Raw genomic sequence first — 25,774 nt, forward strand, 5'->3', positions numbered from 1 at the left:
AAATTGAAGGAAACTTATGAAAACACAGAGACCAAAGATAAATTATTTTATACATGTATTATTTGTTTTTGGGGGAGGCCTGGAATCCCTTGGCATCCATGAATACATATCACTGCAATTAGCTACTGTTTTTGATTTCCATTTGGAATAATATGAGCTGCATACTCCACTAAAACCATAATATGTACTATTTTTATTTTCTCTCCTATTTCCTATACTGAACCATGTATAAGTAAAAAAAAAAAGAGAGTCAATAACGTCTGTCCCTCTCCCTCTTGAATCTGATTAGTCTAGCTAAATCCATCACCTGAGGGCACACCTTTCCGTACGGTGCGCTCACATTTCTTAATTCCAGCCGCAAGAGGGAGGTGTTGATTGTGATACAGAACCGAGTTGTCTGCTGCTAGTCTGCCTATCATCATCATCATCATCATCGGGGTCTGGCTGGCTGTTGTATTTGCGTCGGAACGGTCCGAGCTAAAAAAAAGTGCTTTGGCTAAAGGATGTGGGATTAAAAGAGAATAAACGGACAACATACCTCCCTGGTTTTAATTTGTTTAACGTTACCGTCTCTGCTTCGAAATGTCGGGGAAAATAGAGAGTAAGCAAGGTAAGCTCGTCTAGACTGGACTAGGTAGATAAATAGCTAACGTTAGCTAGCTGTTAGTCTGGGGTTTGTCTGCCTCTTGTAGCCAGAAATGCGGCCAGCCAGTGTGGTTTGGTCTAGCTGTGGATCAAAGGCCGATTCTAACACCAAACTTCCACATTTTTGCCGTAACAGGAGCTAGCTGGCTATCTACTACATAGTCAATATTTGCTAAACAGTCAATCAGTATTTGACTACCTAGCGAGTTGTTGTTAGTTAGCGAGCCAGATAATATTTGATTTCTAGCTAGAGTGCGCTAGAATTGGATAGATGTTCTATCTACATGCTAGGCTAGCTAGCTAACGTAATTGAAATGGAAAACATTAGGTAGCTAGCTAACTGACACGTTAGCTAGCGATTTTCATAACGTGTTCTAGATAGCTACAATGTTGCAATATAGCTAGCTATATTCGGGTTATATTAGTCAAGTTAGCTAACTCTCGTTAGCTGCCTTTTTTCCCTGAAAAGATGGTGACGAATTTAACGTTATGGAATATGACTAGCTACTGTAGGTAGCTACAGTACAGTCAGCTGTAGCCCGAATAGAATGTTGTATTGACCGTAACGGTACTAAACTATCGTTAAGTAGCTAAATACTTTAGCTACATCCTAACCTAGTTTGCTAATCCATGTTACTTTTAAGATGCACAGTGACAGTCGTCATTCATTCTAGGATACGTGGTGGGGTCTAGCTAGGTACTGTAAATTAGTAGGCTAACGTTAGTACAGTAATCTTAAGTGTTTTGTTTCCATCCCCATGTTTTTTTTTATAGGCAATAATGGTAATGTACTCATCTGGGTTGGTAATATTACAGTACCTCATGCACCACCAGCACTGACTTTACTAATCAGGCACTAGCTATTCGAGGAGAACGACAAGTACTTTGTTTAATTCACTGTGTTTGAGTTTCCCCCTTAGCTTGGGTTCTCGAACTATTATGAGTCATGGCTAGTTCTCTATATCACGGAACACTGAAAAGCTCCTTTGACTGGAGAGTCTCTTCCTCTTCAGTCAAGTGTCCCCATCTGTTGCCACTTGTACCATGTATGTGTTCTAGCTATGTATTTTGTGAGTTGTCACTGGAGAGCTAGTTGAGACTGCTATGGACGGGAGTCAAGCCAACCTGTCTTTTTTTGCAACCTTGAATTTGGTATGTTTGTTACTCATACCTGAGTTGTCCAAGTACAGTGTATTCGAAAAGTATTCAGACCCCTTGACTTTTCCCCATATTTGTTACGTTATAGCCTTATTATCATTCACAAGTATTCAGACCCTTTACTCAGTACTTTGAAGCACCTTTGCCAGTGATTACAGCCTTGAGTCGTCTTGGGTATGATGATATAATCTTGGCACACCTGTATTTGGGGAGTTTCTCCCATTCTTCTCTGCATATCCTCTCAAGCACTGTCAGGTTTGATAGGACAGCTATTTTCGGGTTTTTCCAGAGTTGTTCGATCGGGTTCAAGTCCAGGCTTTGGCTAGGTCACTCAAGGGCATTCAGAGACTTGTCCCGAAGTCACTCCTACATTGTCTTGGCTGTGTGGTTAGGGTTGTTGTCCTGTTAGGTGATCATTGGCCCCAGCTTTGGAGCATGTTTTCATCAAGGATCTCTCTGTACTTTGCTCTGTTAATTTTTCCCTCTATCCTGACTAGTCTCCCAGTCCCTGCTGCTGAAAAACTCCCCCCACAGCATGATGCTGCCACCACAATGCTTCACAGTAGGAATGGTGCCAGGTTTCCTCCAGGCGTGAAGCTTGGCATTCAGGCCAAAGAGTTCAACCTTGGTTTTATCAGACCAGAGAATCTTGTTTCTCATGGTCAGAGTTCTTTAGGTGCCTTTTGGAAAACTCCAAGTGGGCTGTTATGTGCCTTCTTTTAATGCTTCAGTCTGGCTACTCTGATTGGTGGAGTGCTGCAGAGATGGTTGTCCATCTGGAAGGTTCTCCCATCTCCACAGAGGAACTCTGGAGCTCTGTCAGAGTAACCATCAGGTTCTTGGTCACCTCCCTGACCAAGGCCCTTCTCCCCTGATTGCTCAGTTTGTCCAGGCGGTCAGCTATAGGTGGTTCCAAACTTCTTCCGTTTAAGAATGATGGAGGCCACTGTATTCTTGGGGACCTTCAATGCTGCAGACATTTTTTGGTACCCTTCCCCAGATCTGTGCCTGGACAATTCCCATGGACAATTCCTTTGACCTCATGTTATGGTTTTTGCTCTGAGGTGCAAAGTCAACTGTGGGACCTTATATAGACAGGTGTGTGCCTTTCCTAATCATGTCCAATCAAGTGAATTTACCACAGGTGGAATCCAGTCAAGTTGTAGGAACATCTCAAGGATGATCAATGGAAACAGGATGCACCTGAGCTCAATTTCGAGTCTCATAGCAAAGGGTCTGAATACTTATGTAAATAAGGTATTTCTGTTTTACAAACATTTCTAATAACCTGTTTTTGCTTTGTCATTATGGGGTATTGTGTGTTGATTGATGAGGGAAAACTTTAGAATAAGGCTAACATAACAATGTGGAAAAAGTCAAAGGGGTCTGAATACTTTCCGAATGCACTGTATGTCCCACCCCTAAGCCAGCAGATCCGACCCACGTGCTTAGAGCTCCCCCCGCCCCTCCCGGAAGCGTCCCAAGATATGGTTTGGAAAACACACCTTTGTCCAGGAATGAGAAATGGCCATTCATCCTCATGCTAGGTAGCAGAAGCCACAGTAGCCATTTAGGAATGGCAGTGTGGGCCAATCAGTTTCTTTGTTATTCAACGACATTCCATAATGGCTGCTGTGGCTACTGCTAGCTAGCATTGTCTCATCCCTGGATTGATGTATGTTTTTTCCGAGCCATATCTTGCGCTGGCTCCGCGTTGTCGTAATCTACCCAAGAAGCCTGTCCGACCCCAGTGCAGCTGTAAACAAGCGGGTCGGATCTGCTGGCAACCCTACAAGATGCTATTGTATTTGCTACTGTGTGTACTACTGGAAAATTTCACAGTAACGGAATCACGCTTTGCTAGTTTTTTTCCTCTCTAAAATGTATACCAAACAAAAACCATGATTTCAAAGTTTAACAAACCATACAACTCTATGCACAAGGATTACTTTTAACAATTTCTGCTGAAAAATGTACAAAAACTAAGTTGGTGAAAGAACTGTGCAGATGCATACTTTGGTAATAGAATTACTGTAAAATCTCCCACAGATTTTTATGTGGCCACGTTTTCCAAAAACTCTGTTAAATACACGACTTACCAAAAGTATGTGGACACCTGCTCGTCTGGAAAAAAAATCTCATTCCCAAATCATGGGCATTAATATGGAGTTGGTCCCCTGTTTGCTGCCACAACACCCTCCACTCTTCTGGGAAGGCTTCCATTCAGCGACGAGCATTGATGAGGTTGGGCACTGATGTTGGGGGATTAGGCCTGGCTCGCAGTCAGCGTTGCAATTAACCCCAAAGGTGTTCAATGGGGTTGAGGTCAGGGAACTGTGCAGGCCAGTCAAATTCCAAACCAATCTTGACAAATCATTTCTCTATCGACCTCGCTTTGTGCACAGGAGCATTGTCATGCTGAAGTACGAAAGGTCCTTCCCCAAACTGTAGCCACAAAGTTGGAAGCACAGAATTGTCTAGAATGTCATTGTATGCTGTGCCATGTTGAAAGTGACTGAGCTCTTCCGTAAGGCCATTCTACTGCCAATGTTTTCCTATGGAGATTGCGTGGCTGTGTGCTTGATTTTTATACACCTGTCAGCAACGGGTGTGGCTGAAATAGCCGAATCCATTCATTTGAATGGGTGTCCACATTATTTGTGTGCGTCGTGTATCTGCTCCAAATTAAGATTCAAAGAAGTCTGTAGAAAGAATGGCTTGTCAACTACGACATGGCACCTTGAGATTGGGAAAACAAATATTTGGGTTATTGAACTACAGCAAGTGAAGTGGGGACGGAATTATGATAACTGAATTATATCATGGGTCCCTGATCTGTACTACACAGAAATGCATTATTATGAATCTAATGCACAGCAAAGAAGAGCAGAGTAGGGTAGCGGTTTGTACAGTCCAGTAGCGTATGGTGGATAGTAGAGTACAATACAGTATATTGTACTATACTCTAAACTTGTGAAACACACATCTATGATGGACCGGACCAAATCTGATCCCATCTTTGGACATTAACATCCAAGGCCAGGGTGGACTGACCAAATTTACTACTTTTTAAATTAACTACTTTTCAACGTTCATGGACATGTGGTGTTGGTCGGTGAGGATGCTGGTTACAGTAAATGGAACAAGAGGGGGATCATGAGTAGGTGTCAGTAAGAGCTGGGAGAGGTGACATTAACTGGAGAGAAAGCGAGGCAGATGGAGAGATGGACAGAGAGGGAGGCGTTGTCCAGACTCGGACTGTTTTAACACTCTTGGTTTGACAACCAGACAACAGAAAGACAAAGAAAACAGTTATTAGCTAAACAACAGTATGCCAGTGGAAGGGAGGACCGTGTAACATATTCGTACCGGTTTGGTCCGCACTGTGAACCCGAATGAATACGTAAAAAAATGTATATTTACAAAATAAAAACACTAGGCTATAGGTTATGCCTACGCATAATTGTAATACATTTTAAATCTTAATTGGTGCATTTCAAACCGTCATTTTGTGAGGCACAGCTGGGAACTAGTTCTGTGTGATGATGTTGATAAACCAGAATTGGAGTATCCTCCATCATTTTGACTTTCCAGTAGATTACAGCGGCGATGAACAGAGAGTTGTGGATAAAATGTTAACCGTATGTCACCATGCTCAACGAGAATAGCATATGCAGCCGCCAACACCTCAAATATGTTGACACATTTACACCAACATCATCCCAGTATCCTGGAGCAAGATGTAAACACAAAGAAACAAGACATCATCCTCTGCATTCAAGCAGAATTTGGCTGATTTTATTATACACTGAACCTGGGTGACCATGGGGCTGACGGATAGGGCTGCCGTGCTTCTAGCTCTTAGGAGACTTTTGCTTTTTTATGTATTATTCATACTTTTATTAGCACAGAAATTGTTTTGTGCAATTACATACACAAAAGTTATTCCCGGCTGTATCAGAGCGGCGGTACCTCACCAGCACTACCAGCATTACAACCAGGAATATGACTTTCCCGAAGCAGATCCTTTGTTCGAACCCCCCAGGGCAATTGAACTGATTCAGAGGCCAACCCAAAACACCGGCGTCGGAGAAGAGGTACTTGGAGTGGTCTTCCGACGTAGGAGGTGTGCACCACCCACCGCTTCCGAGTATATTACTCGCTAATGTTCAGTCTATTGATAATAAAGTGGACGAGCTCAGGCCAAGGATTTCTTTCCAGAGAAACATACTCTGTTTCACGGACACATGGCTCTCTCGGGATATACTGTCTGCGTCCATCCAGCCAGCTGGGTTCTCAGTTCATCGTGCAAACAAGAATAAATATCTCTCCGGGGAAGAAGAAGGACGAGGGTGTATGTTTCATGATTAATGACTCATGTTGTGATAACATAAAGAAACTCAAGTCCTTTTTTTTTACCCAACCTAGAATACCCCACAATCAAATGCTGGTCGAATTAGCTAACTAGAGAATTCTCTTCGGTTATAGTCACTGCTATGTATATTCTCCCTCCCCCTAAAGCCAATACCACAATGGCCCTCAAAGAACTTCACTGGACTTTATGCAAACTGGAAACCACATCCTGAGGCCGTATTTATTGTAGCTGGGCATTTTAACAACGCAAATTTGAGAAAAAGGCTGCCAAAGTTCTATCAACACATCCACTGTAGTACTTACGGTGCTAAAACACTTCAACCACTGCTACTCCAACTTCCGGGATGCCTACAAGGTCCTCTCCCGCCCTCCTTTTGGCAAATCTGACCATTTTGAACGCATTTGTTGTTGCTCGACCACGAGACGCAATAGTTTAGTCTGCATGGTCATGCAACAATGTTGACGACAACAACAATGTTATTTCCACTTTGCTTAATATAAATCCACAAGCGCTCTGTTAATTACTCTGTTTGTTTCTTACATCCGCAAACATCTAGTTTGTCTTTTAAATCGTGTTCGCATTAATACTAATCGCTAGTTCATGTTATCCGCTAATGCTAAATAGCTGGCTAGCTATCTAATAAATGTACTGAGTCAGAGCAAACGTAGCTAGCTGTACAGCCAGATACAAGTGATGGTATATGCCTAAATGATCATGTTGCTTGTGCAACAGTACCTTCTAAATCAAAGAGGAATAGGCAAAGCATGAATATGTTAGGTACATTAAGTAACTAAGAACGTTTAATCTATTCAAAGATTATAGGGTCCCCTAGGGAACACTGACCAACACTTTGTTTGAAAATAACTCCTCCCTTTCATTTCTTTAATTGTCATGTCAAACGCTGTATTCAAATATGGCCTACATTTTTTTGCCCATATCGTGCAGCCCTACATGGCAGTGTGGAAATGATCTCAAATGAGTGCAGGAAAGGCAGAAATTAATGGGGGGTTGAAGTTTTAATTGAGCAGTATAAAACGATCATAATGGAGAAAGACTCATTGAAATCACTTAGAATGTGTGTTGCCGCCCGAGTGTCATGCACTACTCATAAAGCACATTTTAGAACTTTTATTATTCAAAAACATCGACATAAAATACAATCAGACCGTCTGAAATGTAAAATAATATCGTAGTGATATTTTGGCTTAATCGCCCAGTCATACACTGTGTTTTATTTTAAAGTAATGGTTCATCGTTTCCAGATTTCTATTAAATATGTCCTATAATTACTTACAGTATGAGTTAAATAGTTTTCCTTCCAAAAAATGGTAATTAAGTATGTTAAAAAGCAGGTTTTCTGTTTTGTAATGGTGTTAGGCTTACACCAACAACATAATGGTGTGAGTGTATGCTGGTTATTTAAAAATATGCATGCGAGTAGAACGCTGATTGGCCAGCTCATATCATACTTCATGAGGAAATGGCAAGCATTTTTAAAACCGTCTGTTTGAGATACACGTATGAAGTGTTTTTTTTAAAGTGTTTCCCCCACCCAATTTATGCTTTGGCCACAAATAAGTCAGCAACATTATTTGGGTGTGAGTTCACAGCATATGTGATATTTTCACTCAGTTACTTTAAGTATGTTTATGTTTTGCAGACAAAATCTTTCCAGAGTCGACAGAGCCGTATTGAACACAGTCTGAGGCCCTACATTTCATTGTATGTGCTCTCTCTTGAAGTGATGTTGCTTAATACTAGCAGTAGGTGTATTTTAAGCAGACACTTCCTCCCACGGGGAGAGAGCTATAGATGCAATGTCTTTTTGTTGTGGCTCCATCTCTAAAATTAACCTTCATCTTCAGTTGTTCTCCCACTAGTTCTCTGCAGTTTTTCTTGGTTGAGAGACCAGATACGTTTTTATGCGTGACCTACTTCTGTGGTTGTTTCGGGGTTTATTTAAATGTGGAGAGGCTGAGACCCACTAACATGGTGAGAACACTGCCTCAGTCATGGCTGTTCTGGCCTCTCCTTTGTTTACAACCATTGTAGAGAAACCTCCCTCTCAGTGAGGTGATTTCCACCCTCACACAGAGACCGAGTAAACAGGCGAGTTTACTGTACCCTCTTGCTTATGTTACTTTTCTTCTCAAGCTAGCTGGACTGGCTGTTGCAAATGGATGCATAGCAATCATGCCTTATTGTCAAAAGAGTTAACTCCCAGTAGTACGGTGTTTCAGTTCAATTCGTTTTGAAATGTAATAGGAAGTAGTGAGGAGAACCCTGACTCTAAAACGGGCTATGTAGGCTGTTGTCTGAATGTATCTATTACAGGAAGGCAAATGGTTCAGCCCTCACACAATGTTGGAGACCGATGCCTCAGCCATTTAGTTTATCTTTTGGTTTAATAGTCGGTGTGCATGTTGACCTGAGAGAAAAGTGACCCGTCATAGCTTGCAGAACAGCGGGAAATAGCCTGTCATCCACAGTAGCCAGCTGTTAACATCCTATTGACCGTCAACAGCCAGCTTCCGGCAAGGAGAGCAGTCAGAACACACACACAGCCTCATTTATTGTTCAATGTCTAGGCCTAGATGGATTAATTCTGTCGCACATGATGTAGACTACACATTTTTCTCGACTTGAGCACTGCTCAATAGCGGAGGTGCTAATTCCTTGTTTTGCTAAGTTCACCGTATTGTACATTGCTCTCCATTTACTATTTTCTTGTATGCTCATTAGCAAAGTATACACTATCCCAATTTTAGCTTCAAGACACCAGAAATGTGAAAAACTTAAAGTAGATTGTACTGATTTATTGGCACATTGAACCATATCGCGCGCCAAAGTATAAAAACTTTGTATACAGTGTTAAAACAATGACGTCATATCTGAATTGTGCCATCTTTATGCACGTTCGCCATTGTTTTTGTGCCCTGCTTGCTGTTTAATGACTTGGTCTATTGAAGTGTTTCTTACCACTCTTTGTAATAGCCTCTGTATTATTTGATCACTGGGTGTGCCGTGCCGTCAGCAATGCTGGCAGTAGCCTAGATACGAGCTCCAAACGATGGCTTTTTTGTTTTTCTTCAACCTGTCTACACCGCTTAATTCACTGAGCAAGTCAATTTTTAGGCTAGGTGTATAAGCCTTTTTTGTTGTTGAAGATATATCGTTTTAAAGTCTTGACTGAAATAATAGTGTACACTTTAGTGCATTTGTGCTTTTGGAGGTTGGTTTGGTTTCAGGTTGGTTTATATTTTCAAAGATTATATACATACATTATGTAGGTTCAATGCAGTAACAACACAGAATGAAACATTTGATTAGTGACTGCCCATTACTATCACTTATTAGGCTCTAACCATAATTTATTCATATTACCTAAATAAAATATTTAGCCACACACACACACACACACACAGTACCAGTGAAAAGTTTGGACACCTACTCATTCCAGGGTTTTTCTTTATGTTTACAATTTTCTACATTGTAGAATAATAGTAAAGACATCAACATATGAAATAACACATATGGAATCATGTAGTAACCAAAAAAGTGTTAAAATATGTTTTATATTTTAGATTCTTCAAAGTAGCCACCCTTTGCCTTGGTTACAGCTTTGCACGCTCTTGGCATTCTCTAAACCAGCTTGATGAGGTTGTCACCTGGAATGCAATTTCAATGAACAGGTATGCCTTGTTAAAAGTTCATTTGTGTAATTTCTTTCCTCCTTAATGCGTTTGAGATAATCAGTTGTGTTGTGACATGGTAGGAGTGTTATATAGAAGATAGCCCTATTTTGTAAAAGACCAGGTCCATTTTATGGCAAGAACAGCTCAAATAATCAAAGAGAAATGACGGTCCATCATTACTTGAAGACATGAAGGTCAGTCAATCTGGAAAATGTTAAGAACTTTGAAAGTTTATTCAAGTGCAGTCGCAAAAACCATCAAGCGCTATGATGAAAATTCCTCTCATGAGGACCACTACAGGAAAGGAAGACCCAGAGTTACATCTGCTGCAGGGGATAAGTTCATTAGAGTTTACTGCACCTCAGATTGCAGCCCAAATAAATGCTTCACAGAGTTCAAGTAACAGACACATCTAAACATCAACTGTTCAGAGGAGACTGCGTGAATCAGGCCGTCATGACTGAAGAAGACTGTTCTTCTTTTTGGTGTCCTTTTGTAGTGGTTTCTTTGCAGCAATTCATCCATGACGGCCTGATTCACGCAGTCTCCTCTGAATAGTTGATGTTGAGATGTGTCTGTTACTTGAACTCTTGGGCCTAGAAACACAAGCAATGGATATAATTAGACCGGTAGAAATCTGTCCTTTGGTCTGAGTCCAAATGTGTGATTTTTGGTTCAAACCGGCGTGTCTTTGAGACTTAGAGTAGGTGAATGGATGACCTCTGCATGTGTGGTTCCCACCGTGAAGCATGGAGGTGGAGGTTTGATGGTTTGGGGGGTGCTTTGTTGGTGACACTATCTGTGATTTTATTTAGAATTCAAGGCACACTTAACCAGCATGGCTACCACAGCATTCTGCAGGGATACATCATCCCATCTGGGTTGCACTTAGTGGGACTATCATTGGTTTTTCAACAGGACATTGACCCAACACACCTATTTTGAATCCCAGCCCCTGAGACCCTTTTGCCCCTTGGTAGGCCATCTTTGTAAATAAGATTGTTCTTAATGGACTTGCCTAGTTAAATAAAAATACCTTTTCATGTATCTATCGCCCTTCCTCTCCGTGTCTGCCGGCCCTACAGGCTTATCACGTTTTCTGCACTTAACTATTATGAGTTGGACAACATGTCCCAGAAGAGATCTCTCTAGAGAAATGGCACAAAGAAATGGCATGTTGAAGGACAGAAAAACGGGCGAACTAAATGGAATTGAAATATACTAATTGAACCGATGTGGTCAATTAGTTATTTAAAAACTGAAATCACTCAGTACTAGTAAAGTTGTTTTAGTGGCACTGGGAGTAGCCTATATTCACACCCACTCTTGTGTCCTGAATACTGAGGATGAATACTCTTTATCACTGAATGCAGTGCTAGATTCAGAAATCATATGACACCAATGTATTTCATTGATTTGTTTTGGGGTCCCGGTGTCCATTTGCAAGGTTCACTATGTTGTCCTTAACGCATGATGCCTGGCTACCATTGGACACGTGTCTGGACTCCGGTGTATGTAAGGCCACTGCTGCTCAGGCAAGACTGAGTTGAGCAGTCAAGCTGTTGCCACAGGCGTCTCCAGGGGCAGACCGTTGCAGTGTGTGGTGAGCAGCTCTCCACACGATCTGCCCTCAGGTCTGCACTGAGGTGGAACTAATAGAGCTTTAGTGGAAACCACTGCACATTGGGAAGCACTGCACAGGGAAAGGGAATCATAAAATGCATATGCCTAGTTTTTATATTGCTACGTGACAAGTGTATATGAAATTAGCCGGAGACAACAGACCCAGTGACAATCAACCTCTCCTTGTCCCAGTCTGTAATCCCCACATATAGTGGGGCAAAAAAGTATTTAGTCAATAACAAAAGTTTATCTCAATACTTTGTTATATACCCTTTGTTGGCAATGACAGAGGTCAAATGTTTTCTGCAAGTCTTCACAAGGTTTTCACACACTGTTGCTGGTATTTTGGCCCATTCCTCCATGCAGATCTCCTCTAGAGCAGTGATGTTTTGGGGCTGTTGCTGGGCAACATGGACTTTCAACTCCCTCCAAAGATGTTCAATGGGGTTGAGATCTGGAGACTGGCTAGGCCACTCCAGGACCTTGAAATGCTTCTTATGAAGCCACTCCTTCGTTGCCCGGGCGGTGTGTTTGGGATCATTGTCATGCTGAAAGACACACCCACATTTCGTCTTCAATGCCCTTGCTGATGGAAGGAGGTTTTCACTCAAAATCTCACGATACATAGCCCCATTCATTCTTTCCTTTACACGGATCAGTCGTCCTGGTCCCTTTGCAGAAAAACAGCCCCAAAGCATGATGTTTCCACCCCCATGCTTCACAGTAGGTATGGTGTTCTTTGGATGCAACTTAGCATTCTTTGTCCTCCAAACACGACGAGTTGAGTTTTCACCAAAAAGTTATATTTTGGTTTCATCTGACCATATGACATTCTCCCAATCTTCCTCTGGATCATCCAAATGCTCTCTAGCAAACTTCAGACGGGCCTGGACATGTACTGGCTTAAGCAGTGATCATTTTGACCCCACTGGGTGAGATCTTAAGTGCAGCCCCAGATCGAGGGAGATTATCAGTGGTCTTGTATGTCTTCCATTTCCTAATAACTGCTCCCACAGTTGATTTCTTCAAACCAAGTTGCTTACCTATTGCAGATTCAGTCTTCCCAGCCTGGTGCAGGTCTACAATTTTGTTTCTGGTGTCCTTTGACAGCTCTTTGGTTTTGGCCATAGTGGAGTTTGGAGTGTGACTGTTTGAGGTTGTGGACAGGTGTCTTTTATACTGATAAGTTCAAACAGGTGCCATTAATACAGGTAACGAGTGGAGGACAGAGGAGCCTCTTAAATAAGAAGCTACAGGTCTGTGAGAGCCAGAAATCTTGCTTGTTTGTAGGTGACCAAATTCTTATTTTCCACCATAATTTGCAAATAAATTCATTAAAAATCCTACAATGTGATTTAAAAAAAAATATCCCCTCATTTTGCTGTCATAGTTGAAGTGTACGTATGATGAAATTTACAGGCCTCTCTCATCTTTTTAAGTGGGAGAACTTGCACAATTGGTGGCTGACTAAATACTTTTTTGCCCCACTGTAGTTTAAGATGGCCACCGTCATTCCTGTTCCCAATCATTATAAGGCTTCAATGACTACCGCCCCGTAGCACTCACATCTGTAATCATGAAGTGCTTTGAGGGGCTGGTAATGGAACCAAGCAACTCTAACATCCCAGACACCTCAATTTACATTCCCCCCAACATAACCATAGAGGACACCATCTCAATTGCACTCCACACTGCCCTCCCATACCTAGATAAGAGGAATACCTATGTGAGTATATTTGTTCATTGAGTACAGACAGCTCAGCGTTCTACACCATTGTCCTCTCCAAGCGCATCACCAAGCTTTGGACCCTGGGACTAAACACCTCCCTCTGCAACTAGATCCTGGACTTCCTTACGGACCAACCCCAGGTGGTGAGGGTAGGCAACATCACCTCCGCCACGCTTACCCCTAACACGGGGGCCCCACAGGGGTGTGTGCTTAGTCACCTCCTGTTCACCAACGACTGTGTGGCCATGCACGACCCCAACACCATCATCAAGTTTGCTGACGACACAATGGTGGTTGGCCTGATCACCTGTGACGATGAGACAGCCTACAGGGTGGAGGTCAGTGACCTGGCATTGTGGGGCTGGAACAACAACCTCAATGTAACTAAGACCAAGGAACTGATTTTGGACTACAGGAAACGGGGGCGAGCACACCCCAATCCATTTTGATGGGCTGCAGTGGAGCGGGTTGAGAGCTTCAAGTTCCTTGGCTTTGTTCCTGTTTTTATATTGTGTGTTTTTGTTCTACCTTGTTATTTTTAGTATTACATTGTTATTGATTACTGCATTGTTGGGGTTAGAGCGTGCAAGAAAGTCAAATCACAAAGAATTTAAAATGTTCCACACACACGGACACAGTCGTGAAGGCGCGACAGCTGTACCGTTGAGAGCATCTTGACTGGCTGCATCGCTGCTTGGTATTGCAATCGCACCGCCCTTGATCGAATGGCACTACAGAGGGTGGTGCAGACATCCCAGTACATCACTGAGGCCGAGCTCCCTGCCATCCAGAACCTCTGTGTCAGGCAGTGTTAAATGCAGGCCCGGAAAATAGTTAGACTCCAACCACCCAAGCCATAGACTGTGCTCTCTGCTTCCGCACGTTAAGCGGTTACCGGTGCATCAAGTCAGACACCAACAGGCTCCTGAACAGCTTCTATCCCCATGCCATAAGACTGCTAAATAGCTAACTAAATAGCTAACTAAATGGCTACACGGACTATCAGAGTTGACCTTTGTATTTTATTCATATTTCTGTATACTCACAGGGCTCTCTACACACTATGCACACTGATACTCCAACACACATACAAACACTCATTCCACGATTTGCTCACAGACGCATAATATTAACGTACATTTTATATTAATTCTACATACACACACACACACACATACAATCATCATATGTGCTTCAGCTACTCTGTTTATCATATATCCTGATGCCTAGTTACCTTACCCCTATGTATATCTACCTCTATTGATCCAGTATCCCTGCACATTGTAAATATGGTGCTGGAACTGACCCTGTACATAGTATGCTTACTTATGTTATTGTGTTCTTCTTTTTATATCTCGTGTGTTTTTGTTCTACTGATTACTGCATTTTTGGGGTTAGAGCTTGCAAAGAAAGGCATTTCACCGTACTTGTGCATGTGACCTTAACTTGAAACTTAAGGCCCTCTGTTCAATTTAGTCTGTAGTCAAACAAGATTTTACTTCTGTTTAATTAAATAGTCTGGTTTTAAAGGGAAATAGTATCAAAACTACCAGAGAGCCTATTCTGGAAATGCGACATGTTTGAAGAGTATATTGTTACAGTCCATGTCTAAAAATAAGCTAAATCAAAAAGGTTTTGAAATATTAATATGTTGAATGTTTTTATTTTTATTTCAGATTCTTGACTTTTCTACATTTTGTTACGTTACAGCCTTATTCGAAAATGTATTAAATAAAAAAGAATTGTCAGCAATCTACACACATTACCCCATAATGACAAAGCAAAGACAGATTTTTAGAAAGAAAAAAAAAACTGAAATACCTTATTTACATAAGTATTCAGGCCCTTTGCTATGAGACTTGAAATGGAGCTCAGGTGCATTCTGTTTTCATTAATCATCTTTGAGATGTTTCTACAACTTGATTGGAGTCCACCTGTGGTAAATTCAATTGATTGGAGATGACATGGAAATGCACACACCTTTCTATATAAGGTCCCACAGTTGACAATGCATGTCAGAGAAAATACCAAGCCATGAGGTCGAAGGAATTGTCCGTAGAGCCCCGAGACAGGATTGTATCGATGCACAGATCTGGGGACGGGTACCAAAACATTTCTGCTGCAGAATTGAAGGACCCCAAGTACACAGTGGTTCCATCATTCTTAAATGGAAGAAGTTTGGAACCACCAAGAGCTGGTCGCCTGGCCAAACTGAACAATCTGGGGAGAAGGGCCTTGGTCAGGGAGGCGACCAAGAACCCAATGGTCACTCTGACAGAGCTCTAGAGTTCCTCTGTGGAGATAGGAGAACTTTCCATAAGGACAACATCTCTGCAGCACTCCACCTTTCATGGTACAGTGGCCAGATGTAAGCCACTCCTCAGTAAAACGCACATGCCAGCCTGCTTGGAGTTTGCCAAAAGGCACCTGAAGGACTCTCAGACCATGAGAAACAAGATTCTCTGGTCTGATGAAACCAAGATTGAACTCTTTGGCCTGAATGCCAAGCGTCACACCTGGAAGAAACCTGTCACCCTCCCTACGGTGAAGCATGGTGGTGGTAGCATCATGCTGTGGGTTATGGGAGCGTGATGCAGGGACTGGGAGACTAGTCAGGTCGAGGCAAAGGTGAACGGGGCAATACTTACAGTGCCAGTCAAAATGTTTGGACACACCTACTCATTCAAGGGTTTTTATTTTACTATTTTCTACATTATAGAATAATAGTGAAGACATCAAAACTATGAAATAACACCTATGGAATCATGTAGTAATCCAAAAAGTGTTAAACAAATCAAAATACATTTTATTTGAAATTCTTTAAAGTAGCCAGCTTTTGCACACTCTTGGAATTCTCTCAAACAGCTTCATGAGGTAGTCACCTGGAATGCTTTTCAATTAACAGGTATGCCTTGTTAACTTAATTTGTGGAATTTCTTTCCTTAAGCCAATCAGTTGTGTTGTGACAAGGTAGAGGTGGTATACAGAAGATAGCCCTATTTGGTAAAATATCAAGTCCAAATTATGGCAAGAACAGCTCAAATAAGCAATGAGAAACGACAGTCCATCATTACTTTAAGACATGAAGGTCAGTCAATCCGGAACATTTCAAGAAGTTTCTTCAAGTTTAGTCGCTATGAAACTGGCTCTCATGAGGACCGCCACAGGAAAGGAAGACCCAGAGTTACCTCTGCTGCAGAGGATATTTATTAGAGTTAACTGCACCTTAGATTGCAACCCAAATACATGCTTCAGAGTTCAAGTAACAGACACATCTCAACACCAACTGTTCAGAGGAAACTGCGTGAATCAGGCCTTCATGGTTGAATTTCTGCAAAGGAATCACTACTAAAGGACACCAATTAAAAAGACACTTGCTTCGTCCAAGAAACACAAGCACTGGACATTAGACCGGTGGAAATCCTGTCCTTTGGTCTGACGCAGAGTAGGTGAACTGATGATCTCTGCATGTGTGGTTCCCACCGTGAAGCATGTAGGAGGTGGTGTGGGGGTGCTTTACTAGTGACACTGTCAGTATTTTATTTAGAATTCAATGCACACTTAACCAGCATGGCTACCACAACATTCTGCAGCCATACGCCATCCCATCTGGTTTGCTCTTAGTGAGACTATTATTTTGTTTTTAAACAGGACAATGACCCAACACATCTACAGGCTGTGTATGGGCTATTTGACCAAGAAGGAGAGTGATGGAGTGCCGTATTCAGATGACTTGGCCTCCAATCACCAGACCTCAACTCAAATGAGATGTTTGGGATGAGTTGGACCGCAGAGTGAAGGAAAAGCAGCCAACAAGTGCTCAGCATATGTGGGAACTCCTTCAAGACTGTTGGAAAAGCATTCCAGGTGAAGCTGGTTGAGAGAATGCCAAGAGTGTGCAAAGCTGTCATCAAGGCAAAGAGTGGCTGCTTTGAAGAATCTAAAATATATTTTGAGTATTTTAACACTTTTTTGGGTTACTACATGATTCCATATGTGTTATTTCATAGTTTTGATGTCTTCACTATTATTCTACAATGTAGAAAATAGCCAAAATAAAGAAAAGCCCTTGAAGGAGTAGGTGTGTCCAGTCTTTTGACTGGTACTGTATACTTATCTAAATGTAATTTTTCAGTAGTTAAAAAAAAAAAAAAACATTTGTAAAAATGTCTTAACTTGTTTTTGCTTGGTCATTATTGGCCATTGTGTATAGATTGATGAGGGGGGGAAAAAACGTTTTAATCAATTTTAGAATAAAGCTGTAACTTAACAAATTGTGTTAAAAGTCATGGGGTCTGAATACTTTCTGAATGCATTGTTTATTTATATTCCCTTCTCTGGCATTGCTCGTTCTAATATTTCAATGTGTCTTAAGTCCTTTCTTTACATTTTGGGGATTTGTGTGTATTGTTTGATATTGTCAGGTATTACTGCGCTAGGAATCTAAGTATTTTTTCTACACCTGCGATAATATCTGCTAAATATGTGCACGCAACCAATTGATTTGAAATATTTATTTTTTATAGTTTAAAAAATATATATCAATCCGTAGGCATTTAGAATACATTTTGGAGTGGAGCTTTACAGTTACTAAGTCTGACGATACCAGTACTGCAATATTTATTTAAATGGCAAAAATGGAAGTTCGAAGCAGTCCAAACTCTTTGGTCCTTTTAAAAACCTGCTGGATGTAAAATATTCAGTGCTAATGCTTGGAAAATAAATGTAACTCTGGATGACACCATAATGATATTTGTTTCCAGGGCTGTTTCCAGGGCTGTTTTGTTTCCTTGCCATGATACTAACGGGTATAGTGATACTGGTATTATCCTGGCCCTAATAGTTACGTGATGACATCACATGACCGCATTCCTTCAGAATTTTTGGGCGATCCTAATTTTTTTTTTTTTTAAACTGTTCATCATTTGTCATAATATAGAAAGTTTGACAAAGAACAATGCACCCCTGTTGAACCGTTAACATTTCTCCTGAAGTTGCTGTTTGCATTACCCATGTCGCAATGTTGTTGCAACATTGCTTTTGTTGAATAAACCTGGGTCAATGGAAACCTGCCTAGTGTGTCCCAGCGCCTGTGTCTGTACGAGTTGCTAAAGGAGTTCATTTGGGCCTTTTGATGCAGTTGACTTGGAAAAATGGTCAATTTAGCCTAAAATTAATTTCAGGTTTTGTGGGTAACCATTATTTTCATACAGTTGAAGAACAGTACATGGTTTTTGAAATGAAGACAGATCTACAAGGCTCTCATTCGTATAATGCGGTTTATACTAATTAGTGTTCATGAGTTTTCTGTTATCTCACTCTGACAACACATTTTTGCTGGCTTATTTCTTATATCTGAGCAATTGTGAGAGGTTGTGTTTAAGTCTGAAATCATGTAACATTAGATGAAACTTCCATATGTGTGAGGTATCCGAAAGTGAATTTCTAACAAGGGTTCTCTCAATTCACACTCTCTGTAGATAATGAAAGGTTATTCTCTTAATTCTCCCTCTCGCTTTCCCTCTCCTCCTCAGACTCCCAACGCTCCCATTTGTCTTCCTTCACCATGAAGCTTATGGACAAGTTCCACTCTCCCAAAATCAAAAGGACACCCTCGAAGAAAGTCAGTAAGCCGCCTTTAGAACATAGCGTCAAGACTGCGGAGAAACCTGCTAACAAGGTTTGTTAAATGTCTGTTTCTCCCTCTACATAGGCCGCAAGCTTTTGCTGTGTCCATCTCATAAGGGCAATTAGTTGTTCATTTATATCCTACAAGAAACCAGAGAATGAGACTGTGACCGCAGAGCGATAAAGCCTCACAATATGCAATAATCACGTAACCAAGATGCACCACCATGTTCACGATTGCTCTCATGTTGGCTTCCTTTTGCAGGGTCTGAGTCGTTTAGAGGAGCATGAGAAAGACGTGGTCAGTGCATTGCGTTACTTCAAGACCATCATTGACAAGATGGCGGTGGACAAGAAGGTGCTGGAGATGTTACCAGGCTCTGCCAGTAAGGTCCTGGAGGCCATCCTGCCTTTAGTCCAAGTGGAACCAAGGATCCAGCACAGGTGAGTCTGGCCCACGAGGATGTATATCTGGAGCTCTTCCATTGTGTGTTTTAAGACGAGGCTTCAGTTGACATGAGACGAGGGGCAGCCAAATGTCATTTAAGGTTGACGATTTTATTTGTTTTATAGGGTTGCAATCGTAAGAAACCTTCAACCGTCTGTTAGCCTAATCTTTCCTCTTGGTTGTTCCCAGTTCAGCGGTGTCATCTTGTCTTAACCGTGTGTACCAGAGTCTGGGCAATCTCATTCGCTGGTCTGACCAAGTTATGCTGGAGGGGGTGAACCTGGAAGATAAAGAAACCATCGTTACTGTCACCACTGTGATCAAGGCAGTGCTCGACGGTGTTAAGGTAAAGTTGGCATACCAAAAAGAACTAACGAACATGAAATATGCGACGTCACAAATGATTTGTAACAATTATTGCATGTTATGTTTTTTTGGGAAACGGTAGCTAGTCGAGTACTTGTTACTCTTTGGGGAAGAGATGTTGAAAGGGGTTGAAGTTGGCTCACATTTAATAACTGCACACGGTGATTGTCCACAGGAGCTGGTGAAACTGACCATCGAGAAACAGGAGCATCCCTCCCCTACGTCTCCTGTCAAACCAGTGCCACCGGCCGCCCTGACTGAGAGGTGAGTGAGCCACAGAGGATATCAATCACACACCTCCACTTTAACCCGTACTGAACACGTCTTACACTGTGAGGAAATTGTACATAATGTAAACAACACCTGTATACAACTCGTATACCCACAGCGCTGCAGAGCCACCTGCCAAAGAGAAGGAGAGTCTGGACAAGAGTTCAGCCACAACCCAATCTACGGAAGTCTTGACTGAACCCACCGAGGAGGAAGCAGAGGAGGTGGCCCCTCCGAAACCCCCTCTCCCTGGCGTAAAGATTGCTGAACACAAGTAAGAGCTAATTTCATAGAGATGGTGTCCCTTTCATAGCTCTAACAAACAGTAGTTCAGTGGATCCCAAACTGTGGGGTGCGCCTGGGTCGGTGAGGTGAGTAAGTTGAAAGCCCTTTATTTTGTATTTTTATGAACTCCGTTGGCCTTAGAACTTACTCTTGAAAGTTGTAATAGAATGCATAAGGTGCCATTTTGAAATTGGGTGGTGCATCAACACGGGTCGTGAGGTGGGGGTCGTTACTACGCCGATAAATTACTATTCATCCAGACCTTTGCCACCAAGGGAATTTGTGTTGGGGGGGGGGGTGAAAGTTGGATTTTGTCTCCCAGTGTCTGTTGGAAAGCAGACTGAACCAGGTTTTCCTTCAGGACCTAGCATGTGCTTAGCTCTATGCCTTTTCTTTTTATCCTAAAAAACTCCCTAGTTCTTGCTGATGACAAGAATATCCATAACATGATGCAGCCACCGCCATGTTTGAAAATATGAAGAGTGGTATTCAGTGATGTGCTGGATTTGGCCCAAACATAATGCTTGTCCAGTATTACTTTAGTTCCTTATTGCAAACAGGTTGCATGTTTTGGAATATATTTATTCTGGACAGGCTTTCTTCTTTTCACTCTGTCGTTTAGGTTAGTGTTGTAGAGTAACTACAATGTTGTTGATCCATCCTCAGTTTTCTCCTATCACAGCCATTAAACTTTGTAACTGTTTTAAAGTCACCATTGGCCTCATGGTGAAATCCCTGAGCGGTTTCCTTCTTCTCCAGCAACTGAATTAGGAAGGACACCTGTATCTTTGTAATGACTGGGTCTATTGATACACCATCCAAAAGTGTAAATAATAACTTTACCATGCTCAAAAGGATATTTAATGTCTGCTTCTTTTTTTTGTCATCCATTAAGTGCCCTAATTTGTGAGGCATCTGAAAACAACCCTGGTCTTTGTGGTTGAATCTGTTTGACTGAGGGACTTTCCAGATAATTGTTTGTGGGGGGGGATACATATGTGGCGTATTCAGAAAGAAATCATATTAAACAGCATTATATCACACAGTTAGTCCACGCAAGTTATTATGTGACTTGTAAGGCACATTTTTAATCCTGAAGTAATTTAGGTTTGCCATAACAAAGGGGTTGAATACTTATTGACTCAAGATATTTCAGATTTTCATTTTTTATTTGTAAAAAAAAATCTAAAAACATAATTCCACTTTTACATGATAGGCTATTGTGTGTAGACCAGTGACACAAAATCTCAATGTAATGCATTTTAAATTCAGGCTGTAACACAACAAAATGTGGAAAAAGTCAAGGGGTGTGAATACTTTCTGAAGGCTCTGTTTACCGCTAATAACGTTGGATGCGCTTTGATTACAGGCCAACGTGCTTGTCGCTCATGTCTTTACAAGAAGGCAAGAGTGGTAGCTGGGTAACTGGGCTATAAATAGTCTTAATTCTTTAGAAGGCTTTATGGTCTTTGAAGCGTGTAGTGAAGAGAGGTGTCAGAAATTAAACTTCCGCTTGTGCAGCCCTGTCTCTGAGGCAAATTTATTTTCTGAGAAACTGGGCTCGGCAGAGGCTGGTGAGCTCACAGCCAGAGAGACACGACAACGGATGGAAAGGGACCACATTAGATTCTAGAGCCTACCACACACCGCAGCACATCCAGACGCTTATACATTTGGGGTTGGGTTAAATGCGGGAGACACATTTCAGTTGAATGTTTTGTTGAACAACTGACTAGGTATCCCCCTTTCCCTAAATACAAAAGGCTCTCTGCCTTTCCTTGTGCTCCGATCATACAAACACGAATTCTCTGAACTTCACCTTGCCAGCAGAAGGTGCTCTGCACCAGTCTCTGTGTCTTACGCAGCGCCACACTGCAGATTTAATTTTTTTGTGACATAATTTATTTTTGTCCTCTTTCCTGGGGGCTGTCATTGACCCTTGCCTTACTGGCAGATAGGATATCCTCCTCCTTTTCCACCTCCTCACCACCACAGCTGCCTGGCTGCATTCTCCACATGCCCTCTTGTCATTGGGCCATCTGTGTACACTGCGGTGTGGAAACAGTTCAGTAGCTGCTGCTCTCCCCACCGCTATCTGTTTGCGGAGGGGGGAAAGCAGCCAGGCAGTGACACATGCACGACACACTTTTCCATTGTGCTGCTACTACAGAAGGCTCTCGGAGTGTGTCAACTATTGTCCTCCTGTCTCTCAACCCCCCCTCCACTCCAGTGCAGTCTTTTCCCCACCTCCCTTCACCATACATGCAGTACATACACACAGAAGAAGTGGATCAGTCATTGTACTGAGGCTCGAGCTGCATGCTTGGCTATTGGATACTGGACAGTGGGAACGTTGCACACTGCCTCATATTGAAATGATGCCCCCTTCTCCTCCCCCTCTAGTCCTCCAGCTCTCCCTCCAAAGAAGCGCCAGTCGGCGCCCTCCCCCACTCGGGTGGCAGTGGTGGCCCCCATGAGCCACGCCACCAGTGGCTCCGGTCTTCCCATGGGCACCGGCCTCCACAAGCAGGTAGAGTAGCTTTGTTGCACTGTTAACTTATTTTGTGCCATTGTGTCTTTTCACCAAATGCTCTGACAAACATCTTGACAAACGCCGTGGCTAATAACTGGTCTGGTCCCGCTCTGGTTGACAGGAGTACGAGGTGGACTCGTTGCAGCGGCGCTTCTCAGGGGGCAGCCATTCGTACGGAGGGGAGTCGCCGCGCTTGTCGCCCTGCAACAGCATGGGCAAGCTGAGCAAGTCGGACGAGCAGCTATCCTGGACAGTGGACAGTGGACAGTGCTCACGCAACACCAGCTGTGAGACTCTGGGTGAGAGTCTGACACACACACACACACACACATGAAACACATACACGGACACACGAAACAACAAACACACTTCACAGATGGTTAGAGAGGAGCCACCATGAGCCCAGCATGAGAGGCCTGTCTCTTTTTGATACGGTGTGTGTTTACCTCGGTCGCCACAGGGTCACCACAGGTTGTCGTAATGTGGCTCACAGACCACTACGACAGTGGAAACAAGCTGCTGCAAATGCGTGAACCAAATAGACACATGCAGGCAGGGGGCTTCCTGTTCCTGCCGCCTCCAGCAGCACAGAGCGAGGCTCACTACCTGTGACTACCATCCTGTGAGCAAAGAGACCAGACACAGAGGCTGCATCTCAATAGTCTTTAAACTGCCTCCTCTCCTTCATCTGCACTGGTCTGAAAACATAGGATAGCAGAGGGGAAAGCAATATGGTGGATGGCCGCTGAGAATGTGCCTAGTTTTAGCCGTCCAGAGACGATGAGAGGTGACGCTATTGAGGCGCAGCCTCAAAGTCTTAAGCTGTAAAACCATGGCTGTCACATTGTGGAACCAGGGACAAGCAGTGAGGGTTGGGGATACCAACGTTGCACCAAGTCATCTGGTGGCACTTTTCTCAGACGAAGGAGAAGCGAGCCGTGGTGTGCCTTCTCCATTGTGATCAACTGACGTGCCACGGATCAATTTCACACACGGTGCTCGCACCCCAAAACCTTTCGTGAAATCCTAACTCTCCCTCCAATGAAATTGGTTTTCGCTAATGTCTTAGTTGTGTTCTTGTTGTTTAGAGTGGGGTTTGTAGAGAAATGTGCTTTTTATGCCGAAGTGACAGTGAGGTTTGTTTTCAGTGCTCTATACAGTGACTCGCCTGTCCCTCCCTGTCTTTTCTCTCCCACCACAGACACCACAGACCACTACGACCCGGACTACGACTTCCTGCACCAGGACCTGTCCAGCCTGGAACAGATGCCTCCCCTGCCGGTGGGGGGGTGCCTCAGCCCCCTGCCCGAATCCCACAGCGAGTCCTCCTCCCCTTCCCCGTGCCCTGGCCCCGGCCCACCACTGGCCCAACCCCACTTCACCCCTGCCTACCCCTCCCCCCAGCCGTCCCTCCAGGGCTCCTCCACGTCCCCCCTCTACTCCCGCATGACTCCGGCATTGCCGCCCCCCGCCCTGCCAGAAAAGAAGCGCCGCAGCGGGGCCAGCTCGGGCATCTCCGACGGCTCCTACTCGGGCTCCTCCTGGCGTGTCTCCTTCGAGCGTCACCCGTCCCAGTATGACAACCTCATGGAGGAGGACATGCCGCCTGTGCCCCCCTTCCCCCTGTTCACGCCTGGCGTCTCGCCCATGACCCTGTGCCACTCCGCCGATGGGTTTGTGTCTGAGTTCTGTGCCAGCGAGACGGCAGACGTCCCCCAGAGTCCACCCCCACTCCCCGAGAAGAAGAGCCGCCACAGTGAGTATCTGACGCCAAGGGGAGGGAGAGAGGACATAGCAAGTATTGCACACACTCTGCTGATACCAGAGTTAAGAAACCCAGGGTGTAGCCCCAAATACACCGGACTGGGTCCCTTAGTTATGTCTGAAATACACGTGTGCCTCCTGCTGTAATGGAATGATAAAACCATAGTATTAAACAACATGTATATATTTTTTCTCTCTCTCTGTAACATATAAGGTGTGGCTGGGTTCAGACTAGGGACCTTATTTGCCTGGTGTGTCTGTCTGATACATGTTTGTAATCCCTGGCATTTCTGCCATACTTATGTTCCAGTAGGATTTGGTTGTTCCACCTTGCTCTCAACCCTCTGTCTGCTGCTAGCTAGACCATCATAATGGGTCAGCCATGTTGGACAGGACATGCTGCTGCTGCTAGCTAGACCATCACAATGGGTCAGCCATGTTGGACAGGACATGCTGCTGCTGCTAGCTAGACCATCACAATGGGTCAGCCATGTTGGACAGGACATGTTGCTGAATGGAGATCAGTTGGGAGTTCTATGTTCTTCATGTTTTTGCTGCAGGCTGGCCCTCGGGCTCTGTGCATGTGTGTGGATGAGTCCACATCTGAGACTCCGTGTGTGTGTGTGTGTGTGTGTGTGTGTGTGCGCGCACACACAGAGGCCTGGAGGGAATCACTGATGTCAACCCTTTGAGCTCACATGGAATAATACATTTGTTGATGGATTGTGTGGGTGAGTAGAGGAGTGGACTCTCCCGGCCGTGCAGAAAATGAGCATGTGCTGATTGACCCTCTCAGCGGAGGTGTTGAGGGGTGGCCATTATGATAATCAGCCCATTCCCCATATGGAGCATCACTATAAAGAGCTTACAGCCAGGACCAGCATGATTGTGCTGCACTTGTGCCTCCCCTGTTTATTTAGATTTCCAACAGCTGAGCACTATTCTAATAACTAAATGGTCAGGGTTTCTGCTAGGGCTAACCCCATTTAGTCGACTGTTACGTTACAGCCGTATTCTAAAATTGATTACATAGTTTTTTTTCCCTCATCTATTTACAGACATTACCCTGTAATGACAAAGTAAAAACAGGTTTTTAGAAATTGTTGCTAATTTATACAAAAAAATCTGACATCTGAAATATACATAACTATTCAGAGCCTTTACACAGTACTTTTTTGAAGCACCTTTTGCAGTGATTACAGCATCGATTCGGTACGGCACCTCTGTATTTGGGGAGTGTTTCCCATTCTTCTCT

At 43.3% G+C, this 25,774-nt stretch overlaps 1 protein-coding gene across 5 annotated transcripts in view; it reads left to right on the forward strand.

Annotated features, from left to right (window-relative positions):
• Nucleotides 1-384: 384 nt before the first annotated feature.
• Nucleotides 385-25,774, forward strand: part of LOC110535740 (rap guanine nucleotide exchange factor 1) — a 44,927-nt gene continuing 19,537 nt past the window's right edge. For 3 of the 5 annotated variants that reach the window (XM_021620959.2, XM_036935528.1, XM_021620960.2), the window contains exons 1-9: nucleotides 385-610; nucleotides 18,760-18,905; nucleotides 19,119-19,297; nucleotides 19,491-19,647; nucleotides 19,843-19,931; nucleotides 20,056-20,211; nucleotides 22,626-22,752; nucleotides 22,877-23,054; nucleotides 23,957-24,511. In XM_021620959.2, coding sequence (XP_021476634.2) covers nucleotides 583-610; nucleotides 18,760-18,905; nucleotides 19,119-19,297; nucleotides 19,491-19,647; nucleotides 19,843-19,931; nucleotides 20,056-20,211; nucleotides 22,626-22,752; nucleotides 22,877-23,054; nucleotides 23,957-24,511 — 1,615 coding nt within the window. In that variant the 5' untranslated portion in view covers nucleotides 385-582. The remainder of the gene's footprint in view (nucleotides 611-18,759; nucleotides 18,906-19,118; nucleotides 19,298-19,490; nucleotides 19,648-19,842; nucleotides 19,932-20,055; nucleotides 20,212-22,625; nucleotides 22,753-22,876; nucleotides 23,055-23,956; nucleotides 24,512-25,774) is intronic. The other 2 variants (XM_021620961.2, XM_021620962.2) reach the window with 2 other exon arrangements.

This window comes from Oncorhynchus mykiss, chromosome 11 (assembly GCF_013265735.2).
Source record: "Oncorhynchus mykiss isolate Arlee chromosome 11, USDA_OmykA_1.1, whole genome shotgun sequence".
Classification (NCBI taxonomy): domain Eukaryota; kingdom Metazoa; phylum Chordata; class Actinopteri; order Salmoniformes; family Salmonidae; genus Oncorhynchus; species Oncorhynchus mykiss.